The 21,012-nt window shown below is 37.7% G+C and overlaps 1 protein-coding gene across 1 annotated transcript; it reads right to left on the bottom strand.

The window, feature by feature from the left end:
* Nucleotides 1-944: 944 nt before the first annotated feature.
* On the bottom strand, nucleotides 945-18,438 carry GASK1B (golgi associated kinase 1B). The gene is made up of 5 exons (XM_050338545.1): nucleotides 18,257-18,438; nucleotides 16,376-17,660; nucleotides 9,156-9,370; nucleotides 5,442-5,668; nucleotides 945-5,142 (listed from the first exon to the last, which is right to left on the bottom strand). Exons 2-5 carry the CDS (start codon nucleotides 17,370-17,372, stop codon nucleotides 4,935-4,937), a joined length of 1,647 nt encoding a protein of 548 aa, XP_050194502.1. The 5' UTR covers nucleotides 17,373-17,660; nucleotides 18,257-18,438; the 3' UTR covers nucleotides 945-4,934.
* Nucleotides 18,439-21,012: the final 2,574 nt, after the last annotated feature.

The raw sequence follows: 21,012 nt of genomic DNA, 5'->3' as shown, positions 1-21,012 counted from the left end.
ACACACAGAAATACAGGTAGAACACGCTGGTAGTCTTCAAAGAACACTTGTAGATCCTGCTTAGAGCCCACAGATATTGTTTAGAGAACTTACATTCCAGGTTCTATATCCATGCTATATTTCAGGCAACTCTCCTTATTTGTATGTTAGTCTTCTAAGCTCTCCTTTTGACCTTAGGGTTCAGTTCTCCAATCTCTGAGAATATGGATTAACCTAACTGACTTAAAATGTTTTATCTGGAAATGGGATAATTCAGCGAAATTGAAATTAATTCACACAAATGTATCTGATAGAATTCAGCCTGAAGCATGCAATAATGTGCAAAAATAAATAATATTCTTAATAAAACAAAGGAAATTGCTTTATGTGGGAAAGAGAATGTTTGAAAATGTTTCAGCATCTTTGTGTTTCCCATTAGTCTCTCTTGGATCGTGGCAAAAAATGTAAACTTCAGAGGCCAAAAGTTCTTAGGCTACTTTAACTCTGTGTGAGTCTCTATTCCATGTGGAGTTCATTGTCTCTCTTCTATTCCTGTGTTTGCTCATGGTGTGTTAGAAAGTTTACGAGTCACTGACCAATACTTCTGCTCTGGCATCATAAATTGCCATGGCCTTTTCTGTTCAATGTTTGTGTAAGTAGGTACTGTCAGAATGGCTAAAGAAGGTAGTAAATACCAGTGCTTCAGTAACCAGAAGGTTCACAGATACACTGCATCAGCTTAGTAAGAAAGAGTTGCAAGTCTCATGAGTAAACAGCTAGAAAATATTTCAACAGAAAGATCCCTATAATCTGTTTTGGATTGTTTCTGTGAAGAAGCAGTTGCAAGACTGTAATTCTTTCTGAACAGTAACTAATGATCCACATATTACAATAATTATTGAGTTATGGTTTTGTTGTTGCAACTTAGAGAGCTGAACAGAAAATCTGATAAAGATATTCTTTTATTTTGTATATTCCTAGACACCATATGAAAATAGCAGCAGAGATTCAAATGATTCATTACTTGTGAACATGCTTTTACTGGTATTAATTAAAGGATAAACAAACTGACTCTTAAAATTCAAAAATTCCAAAATAAAACAGAAATTCAATATTTAGTACAAAACTTTTAAAAACCTCTGAGTTGATATCACTCTGGCAGTTTAGCTCAGGCACAAACATATTGCTATTTTCCCCTACAAACAAAAAACTTATAAGGTTACATAAATGTGTTGGCAAGGGAAGAGTTAATCCCTAGAGAACAAAAGTTTCATCTATAATAATGTTTTGTTTAAACTTCAACTTGTGTATACCCGAAATTTGACTTACATACAAATACAATTCTACATATAAACAGTAAATTACATAAACAGCTCACCCTTTATTAGCCAAATTGACCATTCTATAGGAACAAGCCCAGGTATACAAATATATACATGTATGTTTGTTTGGCATACACACACATGCGCACAAAAGTGTTCCCCGGATTGCTAATGGAACCTTGTCCCTTAGTGTATCCTAAATCTGTATTTGCTCATTTGAAACCATGGAATTTATCTTTATTTTATTTTATTTTAATGTAGCAAGTTATGGACTACACACACGAAAAAAGAAGGAAACTGCTCTCACAGTGCTCCACAGAAGTTTTCATGTCCTCAGCTTCTGAAACATTTAAGAGTATTAACTTGCTGGCAGGCTCCCGAGGAATTTTAAGGCATCTGTGCCTGTGCTACTTATTTTAAGCTCTGTCTTCCAATGTTACGAAATCAGCAGACTCTTTTGACTTTCTTAGTAATTCCATTTCATGTGGTTCTGGCTTTCAGGCAGATTTAAGAATGACATAATCGCCTTTTCCCACCCACAGGTTTTGCACTGTTGCTGTTGGTTACACCCTTCCAAGCAATGTGCAACACCAATCTTTGTGTGATCCCACATGCCCAGAAATGGAAGACAGCCCAGTAAAGATGACTAAAGCACAGACTCTTGGCTTTCTATTGATCACCATAGGTTGAGTAAGACTTCTTCAGGATTTGCCCTGTCAGTTAATATTATTTAGGCCACAGTGCAGTTCCTGTCAGTCCAACGTCATGCTGCTTTCAAAGGAAGTAAACTGATTTCTTAATAAACTTTACCCCTGTTACTGAAGGGATAGCAGGTATCTTGAATGCAGTAGCAGAGAATGAACAAACTCAACAAAGTGCTTTTTTGTATTTTTTTACTGTAGCATTTATGCAAATGCACTCCAAAAATACAGAATTCTTCAATATCATAAAACAAACCCCTAGAACTTGGCTCGTATGCACTTACAAGTGCTATTGCAATCATACTTTGCATTATTAACAATACTGGATTCAAATACCAAGCTCCACAGCAACAGGATAAACATTATGGAGAAAAAAGCACTTTCTGGAGTTTGTTATGAACATCAGAGAATCAGAAGCAATTTACAGTCCAATCCCACTGTCCAATATCACACAGCTTCTCCTGACTTACCTGAAGACTTATGAGAGTGACTGCACAGATAAGAAATATGGCATGATAATACAGCATAGAGAGCAAAGCCTCCAGCTATGCATAGTGCAATAAGAATGCAGCATTGTAAGATGAGAGCAGCATGCAGAATGCCTTGTCCTAGACACAAATTCAGACTTTCAGAGAAAGAAGTATTTCTTTGCCCTTGGAAAGTCTCCAGAAATTCTACTATTTACAGTTAAGCTTTTCATGCTTGGTCAAATTTTCAAGTACTGCACAGCATCATGGCTGTTCAGATCTCTTAAACTCAGGACAACTGAGAGGTCATGGTCCAGATCAGCCTCAGGGCAATTTCTTACAAGTAGGCAATTACATTGCTGCTTTAAGAGCTGGCACTGAACTGCCAGGCAAATAAAAGAGCATGTGTCATGCTCAGGGAAACACTAGTCCATGTCCAGAAGAAATGGAGAAGAATGCATCAAATTATCACCATAAAAATAAACGACCCAACCTGAAAAAAGGTAAAAAAATCCTTACTTTCAATTTCCTTCTCCTCTTGGGCAATGAGCCAATTCTGGAAATAATCCATTTGAACAGATATCTTGCAGGAAGAAAACTGAGATAGGCTAGAAAATGAGACAAATTGATCATGATGGCCATCAAAGAGTGAAATTCACTGCAACAGGAATTCCATGCAAAATGGATCTTGAGGATTATTTCTTCCTCTAGACTCTGTTCACAGTGCAAGCCAAATTAACATTTTTGTTTCTGTGAAAAAAAATCATCTGGCTGATAAGTTACAACATTTTTAAGAAAGGGCTAAGATGAAAGTCCTATAAAATTCTACTTTTCTGATATTAAAAAGTCTAACGCACTCTAAAACATGTGTTTTCAAGGCAATAAGTTCTAGTAAGTTTTAACAAATTTATATCTGTTCTTTGCCCACAAAATAAAATAAGATATTACTTAGCTGGCTAAGCTCTTAAAATTTTACAAGGTATTTTCAACTCTGTCTATAATGAGATCTATTTCTTCTAGTAATGCAATCATTGTTAATGGGTTTTCTGATACTAAAGAAAAAACTGATTTAAGCTGGTTTTAGTGGTATTGTAGGTATTCAAAATGTTAAATTCAGCCATCCATGCTAACAGTGATAAGACATTTTTAGTTTCTCATTAATGACATTAAACAAGCACTTTTAGAAATATTTTTAAATCTTATACATCATATATTTTTTTACTCTACATAAAGACAAGAGTAGCTACGAAAGCATCCAACTTCTACCATTATCTCATGGCAAGCGGATGATAGATATTTCTCTAGAAAGGTGATAAAAGTCTTTCTAAACAAACAGGTAGAATCAATTGATACTTTATTTCTGGAGGATAGAAATCTGAAGTGCTTATCCAACCTTCTCTAACAACCTTACCTGTGGGAACACTTGGGACAAGTCATCATCTAGAATTATCGCTCCACAGTGGTCATAATGGAAAATCAGAGCCTGAACTGCTGTCTAGAGCTGAGCACACAGAACAAACATATCCTGGGTGCTGGATTTAACAACGCTCATGTTGTTAGTAGGTCTGCTTTTTGATAATTCTCAAAAATATTGTCAAGAATTTTGCAAAAATAAAACGTAGCAGCATATTCACAAAAAGCTAAAGCCACTTTTAAAAATAGTGGTAGCAAAGGACAATTCTGTGAGAAATCAAAAGACAGACAATATCAGATTATCCACCTACACATCAGAACAACTTGCATTGAAAATAGTACATTTTACTGAGTGACTCATGATGAATTGTACTCCAGATTGGACAGGCAAAAACTGTATTTGTCAAAATAGTTATTACTGTTAAAGCCATGTTCTCCTTACTCTACTTTTAAAATTCTTTCATGTCCAGTGCAAGCACTCCTGCCTTTAAAAGAGCTGAATTTAGTTCTCAGATTTCAAAAGACCAAAATAAAATAAAACAAGCCTTTGGAAATGTTGGGATCTTAGTATTCCTAATAAAAAGACAAGTTCCTGTATATATGTTCCAGCAAGTAGATGTGATGACAGTTGTCATCAATGTATTAAGCTTACACATCTCTGGTCCCATTTAAACTTGTGAGAAAAACTTATACTGACTTGAAAGAGGGAAGAAAGAGTAATCCAGACTAATGTACTGAAAACCCTGTTACTAATTTTCAAACAGTTTAACAGAAGGAGTGTTCATGGTACCTACATATTACTGTATATTATTTATTGTACCATTTGGTTATTTTTCATGCCACTGGTGACACAGAAGAGACTTCACTGTGTTAAGCTGCAGCTGACATTTAAGTGTTGCTTTTAAACCATGTAAGATTCCTTATTTAAAAATAAATTTGAAAGTTTGGAGGAAAGAATTAAATAATTCTATGAATTAAATCAATTTTACTGTCAATTTTTGTCCCACACAGAATTTTTTAAGGACTGTCTCTCAGATGGAAGCAAGACTGTTTCATTCATTCATGGGTAATACTTTGGCTCCATGTGCATTTATATAAGTAAGAAGAATTTTGGATCTCCTTTCTATTACATCAATAAGCTTTTCAATTCCTTTTCTGCCTCCTTGGCTCTCCCAGTATATTTTGTCAAGGAACAAAGACTGGAGCAACTTCTCACGTAAACGCTGGCTTCTCAGTACTGAAACTGCAGATTCAGGGAATCTGGAAAAGCACAAAGAAATTCATCAGCTTTGCCATTACTCTGAATTGCAATATTTATGTTGTGGTTTAGCAACCAATTCCATGACTGAACTCTGCAACTCAGCAAATGAAGTTCCATGCATGCCTAACCATATACATGTTAACTGTATCTTGTACAGCAGTGGGATTACTCATACATTTTTAGGCACATCCTGTCAATGTCTTGACCAATGATATCTATTCCGGTAACTTAAGAGTCTCATACTCAAATCGGGAAGAAATTATCACTCTTATTACAAAATTATTAACTTAAAACTTACTCATTGATTCCTTGCAGTATTTTGAAGTCAAGATTGTCCTCATTTCTGTCAAAGAAACCCTTATTGTCTATAAAGGCCAAATGCCTTTGGTCATGCCTTCTCTGAACTATGTGTGTCAGGTCAACAGCATCCTGATCATTACATTTCAGCTTCAGTCCTTGCTGCATGCAGGAATCCTCCTTGAGAGGTTTGAATCCACAGCAGTTTCTGTCTAGTCGATTATAGATCTAAAACAAAGTACAGCAGAGTGCCAAGTGAAAACAATACCAAAGTACTTGGGGCAAAGTGTCACTGCAAGGCATCACTCACTAACATAGCTGACAGGAAGGCAAGCTCAGGACAAGTATAATTAAAGTCAGCAGTGAAATGGCGTTGAAGACCTGGTCCCCATACTTCATCTACTGCTAGAAGCAATGTCTCAGACTGTGTATTCTATCCATTTTACAGCCATGATTTGTTATGTCAGTAGAAATTCTTTGAAAATAATGGAACAATACCACTGTGTAACTGAAATAACAGGATGGTGAATACAATTCTTTTTTTTTTTTTTCAGAAGGCTGTAGGGTTTTTTTACATTTTCTCTGTTGGAGAACAATAGAAATAGCACAGTCTGACACACACAGAGGATCTTCATTTTGTGGGATCTCTTAGATTAACAGTACACAAAATAACTGAAAAGACTAGTAGGGGCCACAGCAAACCATCAGAAGCTATAAAATGCAAGAATGGTGAACTTATAGTCATAGAGCAGCCTCCCTGAGTTGCACTGTGGAATAAACTTTAATGATATTATGGTCTAGGCTATTTTTTTCCCATGCAAACCCTCTATTATTCATCACAAAGCACTTAGCAGGAAGGAATACACACATCTGGTCTAACTTTAGTGGTGTAAATGTTAAGCATCTCTTTTGACTTAGTCATTTCTTTTCCCTTTCATAAACAATGAAGAGAATGAGGCACATCCAGAGCAATGTATGCCATTTTAGGATAATCATCTAATACAGGAAGGATAAATCACTCCTTGAAAGTGCTTCTACCCCTGTTGACTAGATGAGAGTAAATGCTCAACATTGCCAGGGCCCTGAGTGCAAAAATCAACCTGAACTGCCCTGAGAAGTCTCACCTGGGACTTCCACATACCTCACTTCTGCCCCTGGGCACAGGAACCCCTTTTAAGCTCAGGCCTGGCACCTCAGCCCTCTTCTGAGCCCTTCAAAGCAATGGGTGGTTATCTGCTGCTTGTCCTGCTACCTGATGTTTCTGGGTTGCTGCTCGGGGTTCATGCTTGTTGGTCTTTGAATTGCCTTGCAGCCTTGTCTGTGCCTGATGCTCACTGGACTACAAATCGGACCCCTGGCTTTCACTATCCAGCCTGCTGGGCTGCCTCTCCTGCTGCTGGCCCTGCCTGTCCTACCTGCCCTAGAGCTGCCCTTGGCTCCAGCTCATTTTCCCAGGGAGCAGAGTTGCCCCTGCTAAGAGGTGATTAGAGAGTAGAAGTCTGGTCTGGAGCATCTAGGGATGAATGAGTAGCTTATCAAAGGTAAAACAATTTTCTCTCCTTCTTTCTTGTTTACTGCTAAGTCTTTACACTGCTCTAAGCACAGAGGCGTTAATGCTCACATAAACCTTCTAAAATTACAACTTTATTTTTGTGACAACCCAGTGAAATGAGCTGTTAGGACTTTTCACCTAATGTAGAACTAGGTTGCATGTTGAAATGAAAAGGCCTCCTATTTCATCAAATGAAAGTCTGAGAATTTGTTTGGGTTTGGTTGATTGGGGTTTTTTTATATGTAGTTCTATTGCTAGCAGTATTGCTGACAGTGTTTGCTTTCAAATGTCAAAATCCCGAGGAAGAGATTTCTCTGTCTCTTTCTCCTTTCATGGGCAGCATTCAGCATCTGCAGGTGATGGAGTCTCTCTTGCTTCCAGCGTTTAGCTCTTGGGATCTCTTATTCAACTCATCCAAAGGTAAAAAAAGCGAAGCAGAGTCATTCTAGACATTTGATGTTCCTTTGATGTACAGGCCTATTTCATTTGCACCACACTTCACTGTGGGAGTTAAATAGACAAGGAGATCATGTTTTACAGACAGTCTCTTTGTAATATCTTCCCTCATTTCAGTGCCATTATGATGGGACACTCTGGAATTGATGCTGCAACCTTAATAGTTTAGCATGTTTTTTTGTTATACATTTATGTACATAAGAGGTCCAAACCCCCAAAATTAAAGAAGTAACTTTACATTTATGTCCTTATTTTGCTTGAGTTTTTGCAGAAGGCAAGTAAAGGCCAGTTATAAGCATTTTTCACCCTGCTCCTATGTTTTATAGCATTTGAAACCAGAGATCAGGAACATCTGTTATAGGCACCAAACCCATTCTTCTGAGTAAAGTATGTTTAAGAGTAAATTTTTCACCATTATTCTTTATTTCTGAATGACTCAAGAAGCACAGATTTTTCTTTTTTTTTTAATGCAGAACCCCTTCTTGGCTTTTTCTTTTTTTTTAGAGCCTTCTATTGATGAAAAATTCTAAAGTTAAGTATGAGATCACCCAGATAAAATTTTGGTTTTAATAACCATAAGGCTTACTTTCACTCACTATCTGGCATCCATGTTCTTGTCTGGTAGGCAACCAGAGGCATAAATCTCTCTGATACCAACTACTAGAACAAGAGTAATTTGTTTCTTGTCATGTAAAGTTCAGTCCTTTTGTATCTTATTTTAAGATCCAGCTCCTTCTGGACAATAGGAGCTCTATTATGAATATTAAAAACTTTCTTAGAAGACCTTAAAATTAGAAATCAACACAGAACTCATGAGATTTTTTAAACTTTTAAATGAGAATATAATGGCATGAAAACATTAACTCTGACGCAAACTGTATCATTCCTATAGGGGCATTACTGTTTAGCAACAGACTAATATGACTTTATACCCATTTCTAAGTATTACTTGCTCATAATGGCACTAAAGATGGAGTCATTAGACAAGTGACAATCAATTTTTGGAGAAGAATTGAATTCTCTGTTTAATGTAACAAATATGCAAAAATATAACTAAAAAAATTAGAGATGTGAAATCATTCTGTAACAGGACTGAGAAGAACAGGGATAGGCTATGCATAAGCCAAGTCATGATTTTTAAATTTCAAGAAATTTAACCTTATTAAAAATTAAATTATGTGAACAACCAAACACAGTGTGTAAAATTAGTGCCTGATGTAGTTTTAAATACACCAGCAAGTGCTGCAGGAGGCTCAGTCACCTGTACCTATCTGGTAGATAAGTACAATTTAAAGCAGCACTTTATCTCAGGAAGCCATAAAATCGTCTTCCAGATATGTGATTCAGTTCAGGCCGTGTTAATGCAGGTAGTGTGCTAATATTCTACTACATAATTGCTGTAACTGTAGCCACACACTATACCACTGGGCAGTGCCCTAGTTTGGTGTTATTTGGAAAGCTAATGATATTGTGAAATACTTAAACAAGGAGCAGCAGCTACATCATTCATCAGTTACTGCTCTACTCTTTCCTTGCTAACTCATTGGCTAAGCTTTTTTAAAAAAGGAAAACTAGCAACTACAGCTGTTATCTTGATCTGGATTGCAGCTCACCTAAACCACTTCAGTTACCTCTGAGGGGTGGGGATGTGCAATATTTGCTCACATGACTTTTGAAGCAGATAGTTGTGTTCACTAAGCGATTTACCTGCAGAAGAAAATCGAAAAGTGCCATCTTGGACCATTCATGATGGTGGATTTCAGTACAGCCCCACTCAGCTTTGGGAATTTTACCATTCTGCCAGCATTTCTGCTTCAGCAGCTGCTGATATCGTCCCCATGTTAACCTCACTGAAGAATGGGTACTATTATCTGTTGGACTCAGTGAGGAATCCCAGAGAATAACAGGACAGGCTTGACCGCCTGAAAAAGGAAAAAAAACATCATTAGTACAGTGCAATACTGTCAGTCTTATTTGACTTTTCTTTAGACATTTTACAGATCTGGCAGGAAAAGCAGCCAGGGACTAATAACTTGACATCCTTTGGTTAATGTGGTCTTATTCTACATCTAACACCAGCCAACACAGGATCAAAAGCACAGGCATAAATGCGTTCAGTGGACAGAAGGCTTTACCTGTTTGAAGCAAAAGATTAATGTACAGAATCATATACTAAACCAAACTGTTACAAAGTTTCTAGGTAAATTAAGAGCCTACAATGCCACTGTGAATCAACAATGTCATTTCCCTCTGATTCCACTGAACTGCTAATTTACTAGAGCTGAAAACTTACGTCAACGGGGTTTCTTTCAGTATAATGGATATAGAAACACCACAAATACTATTCTCAAAGTGCATTTATTTTATTATCTTTAGTATTTTAGACCTATAGTTTATGACTTCAGAGCTCTGAAAAGATATAAGAGAATACTAGAGAGTGTGAGTTTAGCATGAGTAAACACCTTGATAAGTTTGAATTTTTTACCCAGAGACGAGATCTGTTTTGTATAGCAGATATTTCAGCCAAATTCTTTAATTCCTCTGCGTAAAGAATATTCTGCTCTTCCTTGAAACAGAGACAAGGGACTTTTCTTTGGTGAATTCAGGTGTTCAGAATTCTCAGTGAGAAGAAACCTCATCAAAGAATTTAAAATGAGCTTTCTCAGTATAAGAACTGGCAAATATATTTCATGAAATATCAAGTAACAGACATATCTATCTTCTTGGGAAAGTGGAACTCCCCTTTTATTGATGATGCAATGCTACTGCTGCCTTAAACCATCAAGGACCCACGACTGACTGCGGCTTGTACACATCAAAACAAAGAAATTCTTTACATTTTTGGGTGTGTAGACAAAAGACCAAAATATGTCTTCGTACAGAGAGGAAGAACCATTTATCTGCAAAGCTGCTGTTTACTAAATAACAAGTGTTCAAACACATGTAAAGCTTTAAACATTATTCATATTCATCTTGAAGGTCAATGAACATAAAGCCTACAGTATTGCACAATTTATTGCATAGTTAAAGCCAGCCTAAGCTGTCTCTTTGTCTACCACATGCCCATGGAGACAGAGACAGATCTGAAAAAAAGCTTTCAGAAACTCACATGGAGGAAAAAGGTCCAGGGCACCTTCTCTAGAAGCAAACCAGACAGAGAATAGTACATGGAAAGCAGGTATCAAAGCCAACAGCAAGGTAAAAGCTGCTGATGTGAATGCTCCACCCGTCAGAATTCTTTAAACAAGTTGTTTTTTGATTCAGCTGTATAGAGATAGTTTTTCACAGCCCCCTAGCTGGTCTAAAACAAGTGAGAAACTATCTTTGCCCATATCTAGTACTGAAACATGTAAAGTTCCATCTTGTGTTCACCAAAAAAGCACAACAGGCCCTGCATGCAATCAAGCCCAAGAGGAAAAACTAATTTCTTTCCAAAACCAAAATGTAGTTGATCTTCTCTATGCCATGGCTTGCACATACAGGGTAGTCCTTCCCAAGACAAGCCAACCCAAACCAACATGCAGTTTCACCACCTCTTTAACTTCCCTCCCAGTTGTTCAATGTTTTCTTAGAAACACAGAGCATGTTCTTCCATTAGAAACATCAACCTCTTTTTCATTAACAGTATTACCTTTATCAGCACCATGCTTCACACTCTTTCCTCCACTGAAAACAAGTGTTGAGCACTCCTGAAAATCAGGCTTCTCCTCCACTGAGGTTCCTGAATAAGTATTTAGGAATCTTATTTGGGAAATCCTACCCATTTCTCCATCTGTCTTACTCTGGCTCCATCACCTACATTGCAGATGACTTTAGCCAAGTTAGGTCAACTATTGGCCAGGTTTCTTTTCCCAGACAGTTGGAGAAAGTCTATATAAGCATTGGAAATTGTCACAATAAAAGGATTGCTTTTTTCAGGACCAAGTTTGATCTATTATTTTTATATCTCCAGTAACATTATATCTTATGTAACTATTCATGAATTTTTCCAGAAACCAAATACATAAACAGTCTTCTAACAAAACAAACATCTCCTGTCTACCCAAAAAGGACATGATAAACAATAGTAATATAAATACTTGAAAATCATTAATAATATCTTGTCAGTTTCCATTAGGATACAAAAACATTTTTTAAAGACTAAGGTTAAATGCAGGAAATGTTTGCATTTCAGAGGAAATGGGAGCAGAAAAGATGAGCCAAAATAAAATCTTTCAACTCTCTGATATAAACTGAATTACAGGAATATGAAACAGAAGCTTCAGTAAAGAGCTGTGACTCAGGTTTTTGACAGTTGCAGGAAAAACATTAAGATGCTGAATTAAAGTGGATAAGGGGTCTGATTCATAGCTGCATGAATTGGCATGACCACAGTGAAATCAGTGGAGCTCTTCTGATTCAAACCGCATGAGGATGGGGCAAAAGTTACGTGAACAGTGAAGAGACCGACTGCCAAAACTGGGAAGGTTGAGTACACTTCAGAATAAGTCCAGTGTATTCTGTATGTGCTTCTTTCCTAGTCAGCTTTATATATTAACACCAAGGGCTGCTGCTTTTCTTTTGCTGCAGCTGCATTGCACTGAATCTCCCCCAAAGGTCACTGGCTTCATTTTACCTTCATCTGCCACTTTTGATCTATATATCTACGTAACCATTCAAAGGCAACCTGCAAAAATTCTATAGGGAAGATTTTTCAGAACTCATATTGAAACCAGATTCCTAGTAATTCATACGCAACTTTGAATATCAAAATATTTCTAAAATGTCTTAGCTAAGTTGAATAAGGTAACACAGATGAAACCTCAGGCTGCTGAGACTAGACTACCTCATGGTACTCAAACTGCTTCCTGTGCAGCTAAGCAATGTATCACTGTATGTCTTCTTCAACATAGGCATCGTCTTAGATATCCACATCCCACATCACTTCAAAAATAGTCTGCATTCTTCTTAAGAACCACATTTTGCTCTTGCAAATGTTACTCTCATCTTGTTCTCTAATTTGCAGCTACAGCATTTTTTCGAACTTTCTTAAAAGAAAATATTTTCAAACATGCCCAGAACAGCAACACTAAAACCAGAAAACCATTCATGAGGTAGCTAAAGCCCTTTCTCAAACTCATCACTGTTCACTGTAAGGCAGTACAGCTTACCACTGCCACATTTGCAAGGAGAAGTTTAGTTGCCCACAGATCTGAAGGAGAGGGTAATTTAATGTAGACAATGACAGGGACTGACATACAGATCATTACTTGATTTTTAAAGTTTAAATTCTGAGGGGGACCAAAGTAGAGAGCAGACAGAATTTAGGCCATTTATTTTTCTTTATTCCCTGTGCACCTCGTTCCAATGTTTTTGTCCTGTGCTCATATAGATGTCACTATTAAGGAATGCATGAAATGTGCGTTTGTTGCTCTCTAGACTATGGACTGCATTGTCGCTTATTCACGAACTTCTCTACCCAACAGAATATTGGAAATATTCTCTTACCCCTCTGAGGGGTACAGCACTATAAGGAAATATTTTACAGCAACCTGCATGCATAAAGCAATGCTGGGTTGGGGTTTTATTCTTTGCCCTAACATTAGTGATTCATAATACCTTTGCCTGCTTTTGCATAACTTTTGATGGGATGGCAAGGACAGTCTGATAACACAGGCTATAACAAGGAAAAGCTTATGGCTCCATTTATCATCATGTAGAGGCCAGTAAAGCAAAATGACAAGTGCAACCAGGGGAACTATCTATCACATCATTCAGCTATTTGCACTAAACCATGTAAACATGACAGGTGTTACTCAAAGGAAGAATTTCTTGCATGTTTGGGGGTGACAAAAAAATAGGTTCTGGACAAATAGTGGGTTCAACCTTGAGCTAAAAAAAAAAATTAGCTGAATTGAGTACATCTGTTTCTGTTCTTTTCAATACAGTATAAAACATATTTAACCAAACTTAGGATATCAGAAGAACAGAGGGTTAGAGATGTAGACGGCAGCATGCAGTAGTTCAGTCCCTCAGCAGGTGGTGCAACAAAACTGCATAGCGATAATTATATATATTGTACCAAAAGCTGAATAAAGAGCTCAGCCTTGTTGCTATGATCCAAGGAACCAGAGTGCTATCCTTACAGCTGTCAGCTGCAACAGAAAAGCAAGCCTGCTCCAGCTCATGATAGTCCTGTTGTAGCTGAAGCCCTAACAAACACTGCCATCGTCCTACCCTGAAAATTCGATTGCTGAGCTAGAGGCAACACATGTAGTCATTTGACTTAGCTTCTGGGCAAAGGTTATTAAGGTAGGGCTGTGACACCAAGCAAGGCCCCTTATGTCTCCTCTGTTCCTCAGATTAGGTTTATGAAATAATGAAGATTTTCATTACTGTGGTAATAATGTGACCATCCCAAAACTCAAGATACATAAGGTTCAGCCTCCCCTGTCTCCAATAGACACAATTTTATGATTATTTTTTTTTGTTTTACAAGCTTGTCCTTCTTTGTTTATAGATGTTTTGGAGCTCTTGACATTTTTCACAACTTGTAGGTAGCAATGGGAGGAAAGAATGACCGCTTGCATATGCCCAAAATCATGCTCTTTTAGACTGTTATGCTAAACTCAAAAGGGCTTTTCCTATCTGTACTCCTCAGGCTTTTTATATTCAGTAAACGCACTGCAAAAATATGAAAGAGTTATCATACCTGATTTTTCCATCCATGACAGACAAACCATAAAAACATTCAGTTAACACTTAAAAGCTTTGACAATCAAGTATGGTAGGTGAGGGTAGCAGACAGGGGACTTGAGTACAGTATTTTACTAGACTTTAGAAAAAAAATCAGTGGCAGATTTATGGGAATATGGGAGACAGAACCTGTACAGGGATTTACTAAGCAGTTCTTTGAAACTGCTTTTGACAAAATGAATGACAGTTTTGAAAAGCCCATTTTTTAAGATTTTAATGCTACATCAAACATGTCTTGTTAGATCACATCACAACTGAGGCAAGCAAAAGGGATGTGTCGGGGAGAGAGATATATCAGCCCAGAAATAGCATACATTTATACACACATGCAGAGTCTTTAATCCTGCATTACTTGCTTTCCCATGTGAATAACTATTTTACACAAGCCACCCTGTAAAAAACTTTAAAAATGCCCACCTAATCTTAACTGAAACACATATGGGTCATAGAAGTGAGCTAATTGTTCATATTATTTTTAAGAATACATTTTTGCTCATTTGCTCAACATAGATGTTCTCGGATTATGCCCAACACAAGCACATCATTAGTCAAGAGCTCAAGTCGTTATTAGGCATATGAGCTCCAGCATATTTCCAGGTTAAAGAAATGGTGAGACACAAGGTACAATCACTGTTCCAAATCCTGTTCAGCTTTTAGCTGGAAAACATGAAGTGAGACCAAAATAATGTTATTTCTCTTCTCATCACCTAGCAACACTCCTCTTGCAATAGGAACATTGCCAGTTATGAGGAAGAGAAAATTAAAGAGGGCAGAACGACACAGTCTGTCACAGACATTCCAAAACATACCGTAAGGTGACAGACACTGAGCAACACAATTTGCAATTAGCCTAATAGCAGTTTTCCAAGCTTTGCAGTCTGTCATCTCCACAGCCACACTATGCAGAGTTCCTCCAACCGAACTACCTTAATGCCTTAGGACAGCTCTAGAGCAATAGACGGTGTTCCTAAAAATAAAATAGGCATAATGTATCTTCCATGCTCTACAACTATGAATAATATTCAGAAGCCTCTTAACTGTTGTTCCTAGAGATTCATTCACATTGTTGTACAGCCTGCCAAAGGGAACTTTTACAAAGCAGGAAGAAACTGGACATCACTGGGTTGTCTTCCTGCTGACAGACTTTACAAAGTCATTCTTGCATTACTTTTTTAAAAAATGCAGACTGATATAAAAGTAGTTTGTACGAGCTAATTTCAGCAGCAAGAAATGAACAGCAAAAACATAGCTAGCTACTTTTGCAATGATTCATTAAAATGCAACATAGTCCTTTTGGATTGTGATTTGTGACTGTACAAAAATAGCAGTTATGCTGAAGACATATTTAAGAAGGTAGCAATGTTAAAAGTAGACTTCTAACTGACATTACATGTCTGAAACTTACCTTTAACTTCACTAAAGGTTAAAAATCAAAATTTTAATTGAAAACTCTATGCCAATCATTTAACAGCCATATTGAGATATTTACTGTATAGGTTTCTTTGGATAATATATAAATGTGTGTAGTTAACCTCAGAATGTACAGTGAGATTCACTGACGTAGTTTGTTTGGTTTTTAACTACCAGAGGAGGGGGAAGAACTTTTTTAAAAATTTTCAGTTCCCAAGGGGATTAGTACCATGGAAGTAGATTCAAGTTTCTGCAGGAAAGTTCCCTACCTTTCTGAGTAGATTATCTGCCTAAATACAAACCCCCTTTCCTACAACCTGACAGACGAATTTTTGTGCCCGGTTTCAACAGTATTTTATTTAAATCAATTCTAAAAGATGAGAAAACTTTTTTTAAAAAAAACATTGGAAATACCCATTGAATAATGGAGTATTCTGGAACCTCTTTCACCAATTTCATTTCAGGCAGTCTCTACAATGTCATGCAACCTACAGATTACACTCTCTCTTTTTTCTCATTCCAGATTCTCGTGTAAGAGAAACTGTTACTGCCCTCAGCAACTCAATGGTATTTGACCTAAACTTTGGGGTACTGCATCCTTTAGACAGGATAACTGCACTGCTAGAAGTTATACTAGCTTTATTTCCCTGTAAAAATAGGTTTAGCTCTCGGGCTCGCAGGAGTTAAAGGTGGTGGCTGGCTGCTGCCCCACAGCTAATGCAGGAGGGGAAAGAAAACCTCTGCATCCCACCTGCAAGCTGAAAACTATAGGAATGTGTTACCTTGGAAGAACTCTGATCTCCTGCTTACAGAAGGTAAGCTCCTGTTTAGCCCCAAGATCCTATCCAAATGAAAGGCAAACACCTCGCTCATGTCGACGGGTCTTTTGACAATCCCACAGCGTCCTTGATCACAAGCAGTTCCTGTGGTGCCGGGACCTCCTGCAAACACTACCAGGACTGCACTGTGTGCAGGTACTTCTTGGATGCTCTCTATCGGAGAATCTGCCAGCATTCGCATGCTTAGGATGTCATTTTTGCTCATCCACGAGGGAGAGCTCTCACTGTAAATCCTGATATTGCTTTCCTCAGGCTGGGGCTGCACCTTCACAGCTCCAGAAATCATCCCAGGTCTCCGGTGACCCCTCTCCCCGACTGCCATTCCTTTATGTCTGTGTTCATCCAGCTGGTACTTTCTCGCTTCCAGAGCTACTGCTGCTCCCACTGTGCCTGTGGCATGCACAGCCCTCCCTGGCTGTTGGGCAAAGGCCTCTTCCAGGCCCGTAAAAGTGGCTTTTGGAAAATGTTGCCCATAGGACAAAGGTGTTGCATTTTTCTTCCTGCGCTTTGGCTTCACTGTGCCTCTGATATTGGCAGGCTTGCTGCGCTTGGACCGCAGGGTGATATAAACTACATTGGGTGGCAGCAAGGTCCCATTGCTGCCCAGCTGGGGTTCCTGGAAATTGGGTGGTGACAGGGTGCCATCCAGTGGGATGCCCAGAAAAGGAGTTTGGGCTGCATCTTGGAGACTTCTGGAACTGATCTTCTGATGTCCTCCTTTGTGCTGGGGTAAAACATTCCCAACCTGACTGACAAGGAATCCCAGGTAGATCACACAGGCGGTGCCCACGAGCAGATTCCTCCTTGTCCTTGGGCGCCTGCAAGTCCAGAGTCTCAACACCCGCGAGGGGCACAAGCAGCAAATAAATAAGTTTTTGATTTTACTTGGCCGATCAAAGGTGGTCATTTCTCTAGTGAATCCACATGATGAAAACAGCATAAAGTCTTCTGTATATTACATCCAGGATGATGATGCATGATTTCCCTTCCCCAATTTCTATTTCTTGTTTTCCAAGCAGCTTTCAGCATGGGTGATGGACAGAGGCTACTGATATGCCTGGGAAAGTGATTAGCACTAAGGATGCTGACACTCCACCTTCTCAAGCTGTTAAATTCTTATCAGCCACCACAGGGAAAGTGATTGGTTTCAGGGAATGAATGGAGCCAGCTGCGTAAGCAAAGTTTACTGACTTGTAGTCCAAAAGATCAGATGTATTTCCCTTACAAACTGCAAAAAGAAAACAGTAACATTTCATTTCATTACTCACATACGGCATCTGTGGTTCTATATTTTCCAAGAAAAAGAGTTCCAGATGAGACAGTATGTATGTAGAAATTTGTCAAGATACATCTTTCACTTTCTCATTACAGTATAAATTAAACACCAAAATCAATAAATACAGGCTCAATTTGCAATCTCAGCTGGCTGTATTACAGCATTAGAAGAAGAGCTTGTCAAACCCAGATCATTATCTTTTTCTTATGAGACAAAGTTTTCACTAAACCTCAGGTTATGGAAATGCTGTAAATTATCCAAATATTAACCACCAGTAGCTGTAGTAGTTAAATATGCACATATTCATTAATACAAAAATATATTATCATTGCCAAATTTCCCTAGTTGACACGAATATAGTTCACATAATTCATAAACACACATCAAAAATGAAAGATGGTTAATTCTCTTCACACTTGTGAAGCTATAAAAACTATCTAGCTGCAGTTTTAAAATGAAATTACAGTGGCTTATACCTCTTTCCAAAGAAACAAAGATAGAATAAGTGCACATTGTATATATATAGCTATAAAAATAAAATTTCTTACCTATTCAGCTTGACACATCCTTTGTTCTGGTAAACTCCTCAGGTCAATAAAAGTAACTGAGCTGGCGTCTAGCACATATTTCAGTTTTAAATATGATTCACATTTAGGTATTTCATTGTAGGCTAAGTACCATTTGGAAGCTAACTTTACTGAGAGGTGGTTTGCATATGAACTGCTATAAACTTACATGAACCTCACGTTATTAAAAAAAAAAAACAAACCCACCCACACAAAACCCCACAGCAACTTCTATTTTAAATTCTGCAATGAAAAGTCCTGTGAAGTATATGCCTTCCAAAAGTGCATTCCATCCATTTCTAACTCCTGAGGGCCCTCTAGTGCACTGCATGCAAATGTACTGAAGAAATTTTCTCTTCCACGTTTAGGTTTGTTTACTGAGTTTTTTAATTTAAAATAGCCCCTATCCCCTGAATTTTAGAACTTTTGGGAATCATATAGTCTTGTGATGAGAAATTAAAAGCAGATAGGGACTTTCAAAATTCTATTAATATGCTACTAAACATCTCAGCAGTGTTCCCTATCTGTGCTTTCCAAAGTGTGGCATAGCATAATCACTACACAGCTGGGAAAATTGAGGCAGACAGAAGTTAAGAGCCTGTGCACCCTTAAACAGTGAGACACTGGCAAAGCTCTGACTTCTGTCTCCTTGCCTAGTCGAAGTACAAAATAATAAAATGTATATGTTCACTGTAATTCAAGCTAATGGAGATATTCTCTTCTCCTTAAAGAGGAACAGACAATTAAGGACTTAGTTTATGTTTCATATTGGTCCAATCTGAATTTATAAAACTTTGTAAGTGGATTTTTTCACAAGCCATCGCTTTTCTTTACATTTTTGTCTAAATATGTACTATCAAGTTAAAATTTCAGCAACCATGCCATTATCAGTAAAAGAGCCTTCATATCATCTGCTTTTCCTAAATCTGAGTTTTTGGAGGAATTGGGGTTGTAAGAAATCTGTCCATCCACTTCAGTTCTTCTACCTTTTTTTATTTTTCAGTTCAAACCTGACTGACAGGATATATCCTGAGCAAAGAAGATTAATTCAAAAAGCTCCAGACAAGTTGCTTAAGTTCAAAATGCATCACACTGCAACAGTTGTTTCCAAATGCCCAGTTCTTGCACGTACTCAGCATCGTGGCCTGTTCATTACAACCAAGCAACGCCAAAACACAGTACATTCCAGTTACTAACAGCTTTCCTATGCTATAACAGTTCTCCTAAATTGAAATTTTGGAATCTGCAGAATCTTCCTACCACAATTCTTTAAAGATTATCTGGGACAAAATTATAAACAGATACGGAGAATTGTTCTTCCTTCCTCACTTCATTTGCAACCTTGAAATCATAACATGGTGTAAGCACTGATGTACAGTGTTGGCTGTGAGGGATTTATTGAGGATTTGTAAATGTGATGATAGTATTTCCTTTATTTCTCCTGTTCAGATAGAGAAAACTCATGCACCAGTACATTCTTTGGAATGGATGGTGGTAGAAATTTAATGAAATAGAATAGAGGATCTTGCTAATTTAGCAGATATTTGCTCTAATTTTGGACATTTAAAAGGTGGAGGGGTTTTGTGGTGTACAGCACCAGTACCCTACTAGATATCACGAAATAATTAAAGCTAGAATGACTATGGAGTTGTTAGGAAAACAAACATTTCTTCATGTTTCAGGAGAAACAAAAAAAAATGTTCATCATTCAGGTGAGTCATATTATTTCTGGAATTACTCTAGACCAAAGCTGGAATAAGGAAGTAAAGGGCCCTACTGAGCTAAAACAGTACTTCCTCTGCAGTCATAAAATATGCAAAACAAATTTTCAGAAAGAATAGAGTGAACAAGGTTATTGTCTGACCAAATTCCAGCCCATGTTATTTCACTTTGCCTACCTATATTTAGCTAGTAATGTCCATTAGATTCTGTACTTGTTCCTTGCTTTAAACTGTATAAGATACTGTCATCTGCATCCAATAAACTCAGCTTTTTATGTAATTTCTTCATATACCCATATTTTATGGTCAGTGTTGTCCCTTCCTAAGGTCAGGAACACAGGAATATAAAGAACTAATATAGGAAAATAGCAATAGATGGAAGAGGGGAATTTAAGAAGTTTTTCCTAGTCCTTCACAGTCCTAGGTATAGTTTGCAAATGTAAATGAGTAAATGAACTGAATATTTGCAAATATTTTCTCCCCCTCCCCCTTTTTTTTGTTTTATTTTTTGTTTTGGTTTTGGTTTAACCTCGGAAATTCATCTCCACCTATACCTGCATTTGTAGAGGAAACCAGATCAACCTGTTTTGATGGGAAGAACTGTGACCCAGGGTGCTGCTCATCATGCTGGACAAGCTGCAGACTCTGAAATAGCTGGTGGCCTGCACTGCTGCCAGTCTTCCTAGCTGACAGTCCATGGCCAATCTGCAGGAGAGAGGTGGATTTTATCAATGATCACCAAGCACAAGCTCCTGCATCTTGACTTGTCTTTATTCCTGGATACTGAAAGGATGTAGTTACAGGCTAGGCTCCTTAATGTGCTTTTTCTTTCTACGTGCAGGCAATTCAATATAAAAGATTAATATTGTCCTTAATACTTATCTTCTAAATAAAATAATGCAACACATATACTTGCACTGCCTCTAGAATTCTTTCTTTTTCTGGGCTACATTTGTTCCTCTTGGATGCACTATAGCTAAACTGTTTCCATAGAGACGTTCTGCAGTTCATCTCTAA

Source organism: Myiozetetes cayanensis, unplaced genomic scaffold, assembly GCF_022539395.1.
Source record: "Myiozetetes cayanensis isolate MyiCay16 unplaced genomic scaffold, myiCay2020 scf7, whole genome shotgun sequence".
Lineage (NCBI taxonomy): Eukaryota > Metazoa > Chordata > Aves > Passeriformes > Tyrannidae > Myiozetetes > Myiozetetes cayanensis.
This window is presented reverse-complemented; position numbering and strand designations above follow the sequence as displayed.

Bases quoted from the DNA above. Each gene is read 5' to 3' on its own strand.
- GASK1B (XM_050338545.1), bottom strand. From the start codon at position 17,372: ATGCTGTTTTCATCATGTGGATTCACTAGAGAAATGACCACCTTTGAT. The intron at 9,371-16,375 runs GTAACACATTCC...TTCCTTTTTCAG, and splicing joins GAGATCAGAGTTCTTCCAAG to GCGGTCAAGCCTGTCCTGTT. The intron at 5,669-9,155 runs GTAAATCGCTTA...ACTTTGTTTTAG, and splicing joins TTTTCGATTTTCTTCTGCAG to ATCTATAATCGACTAGACAG.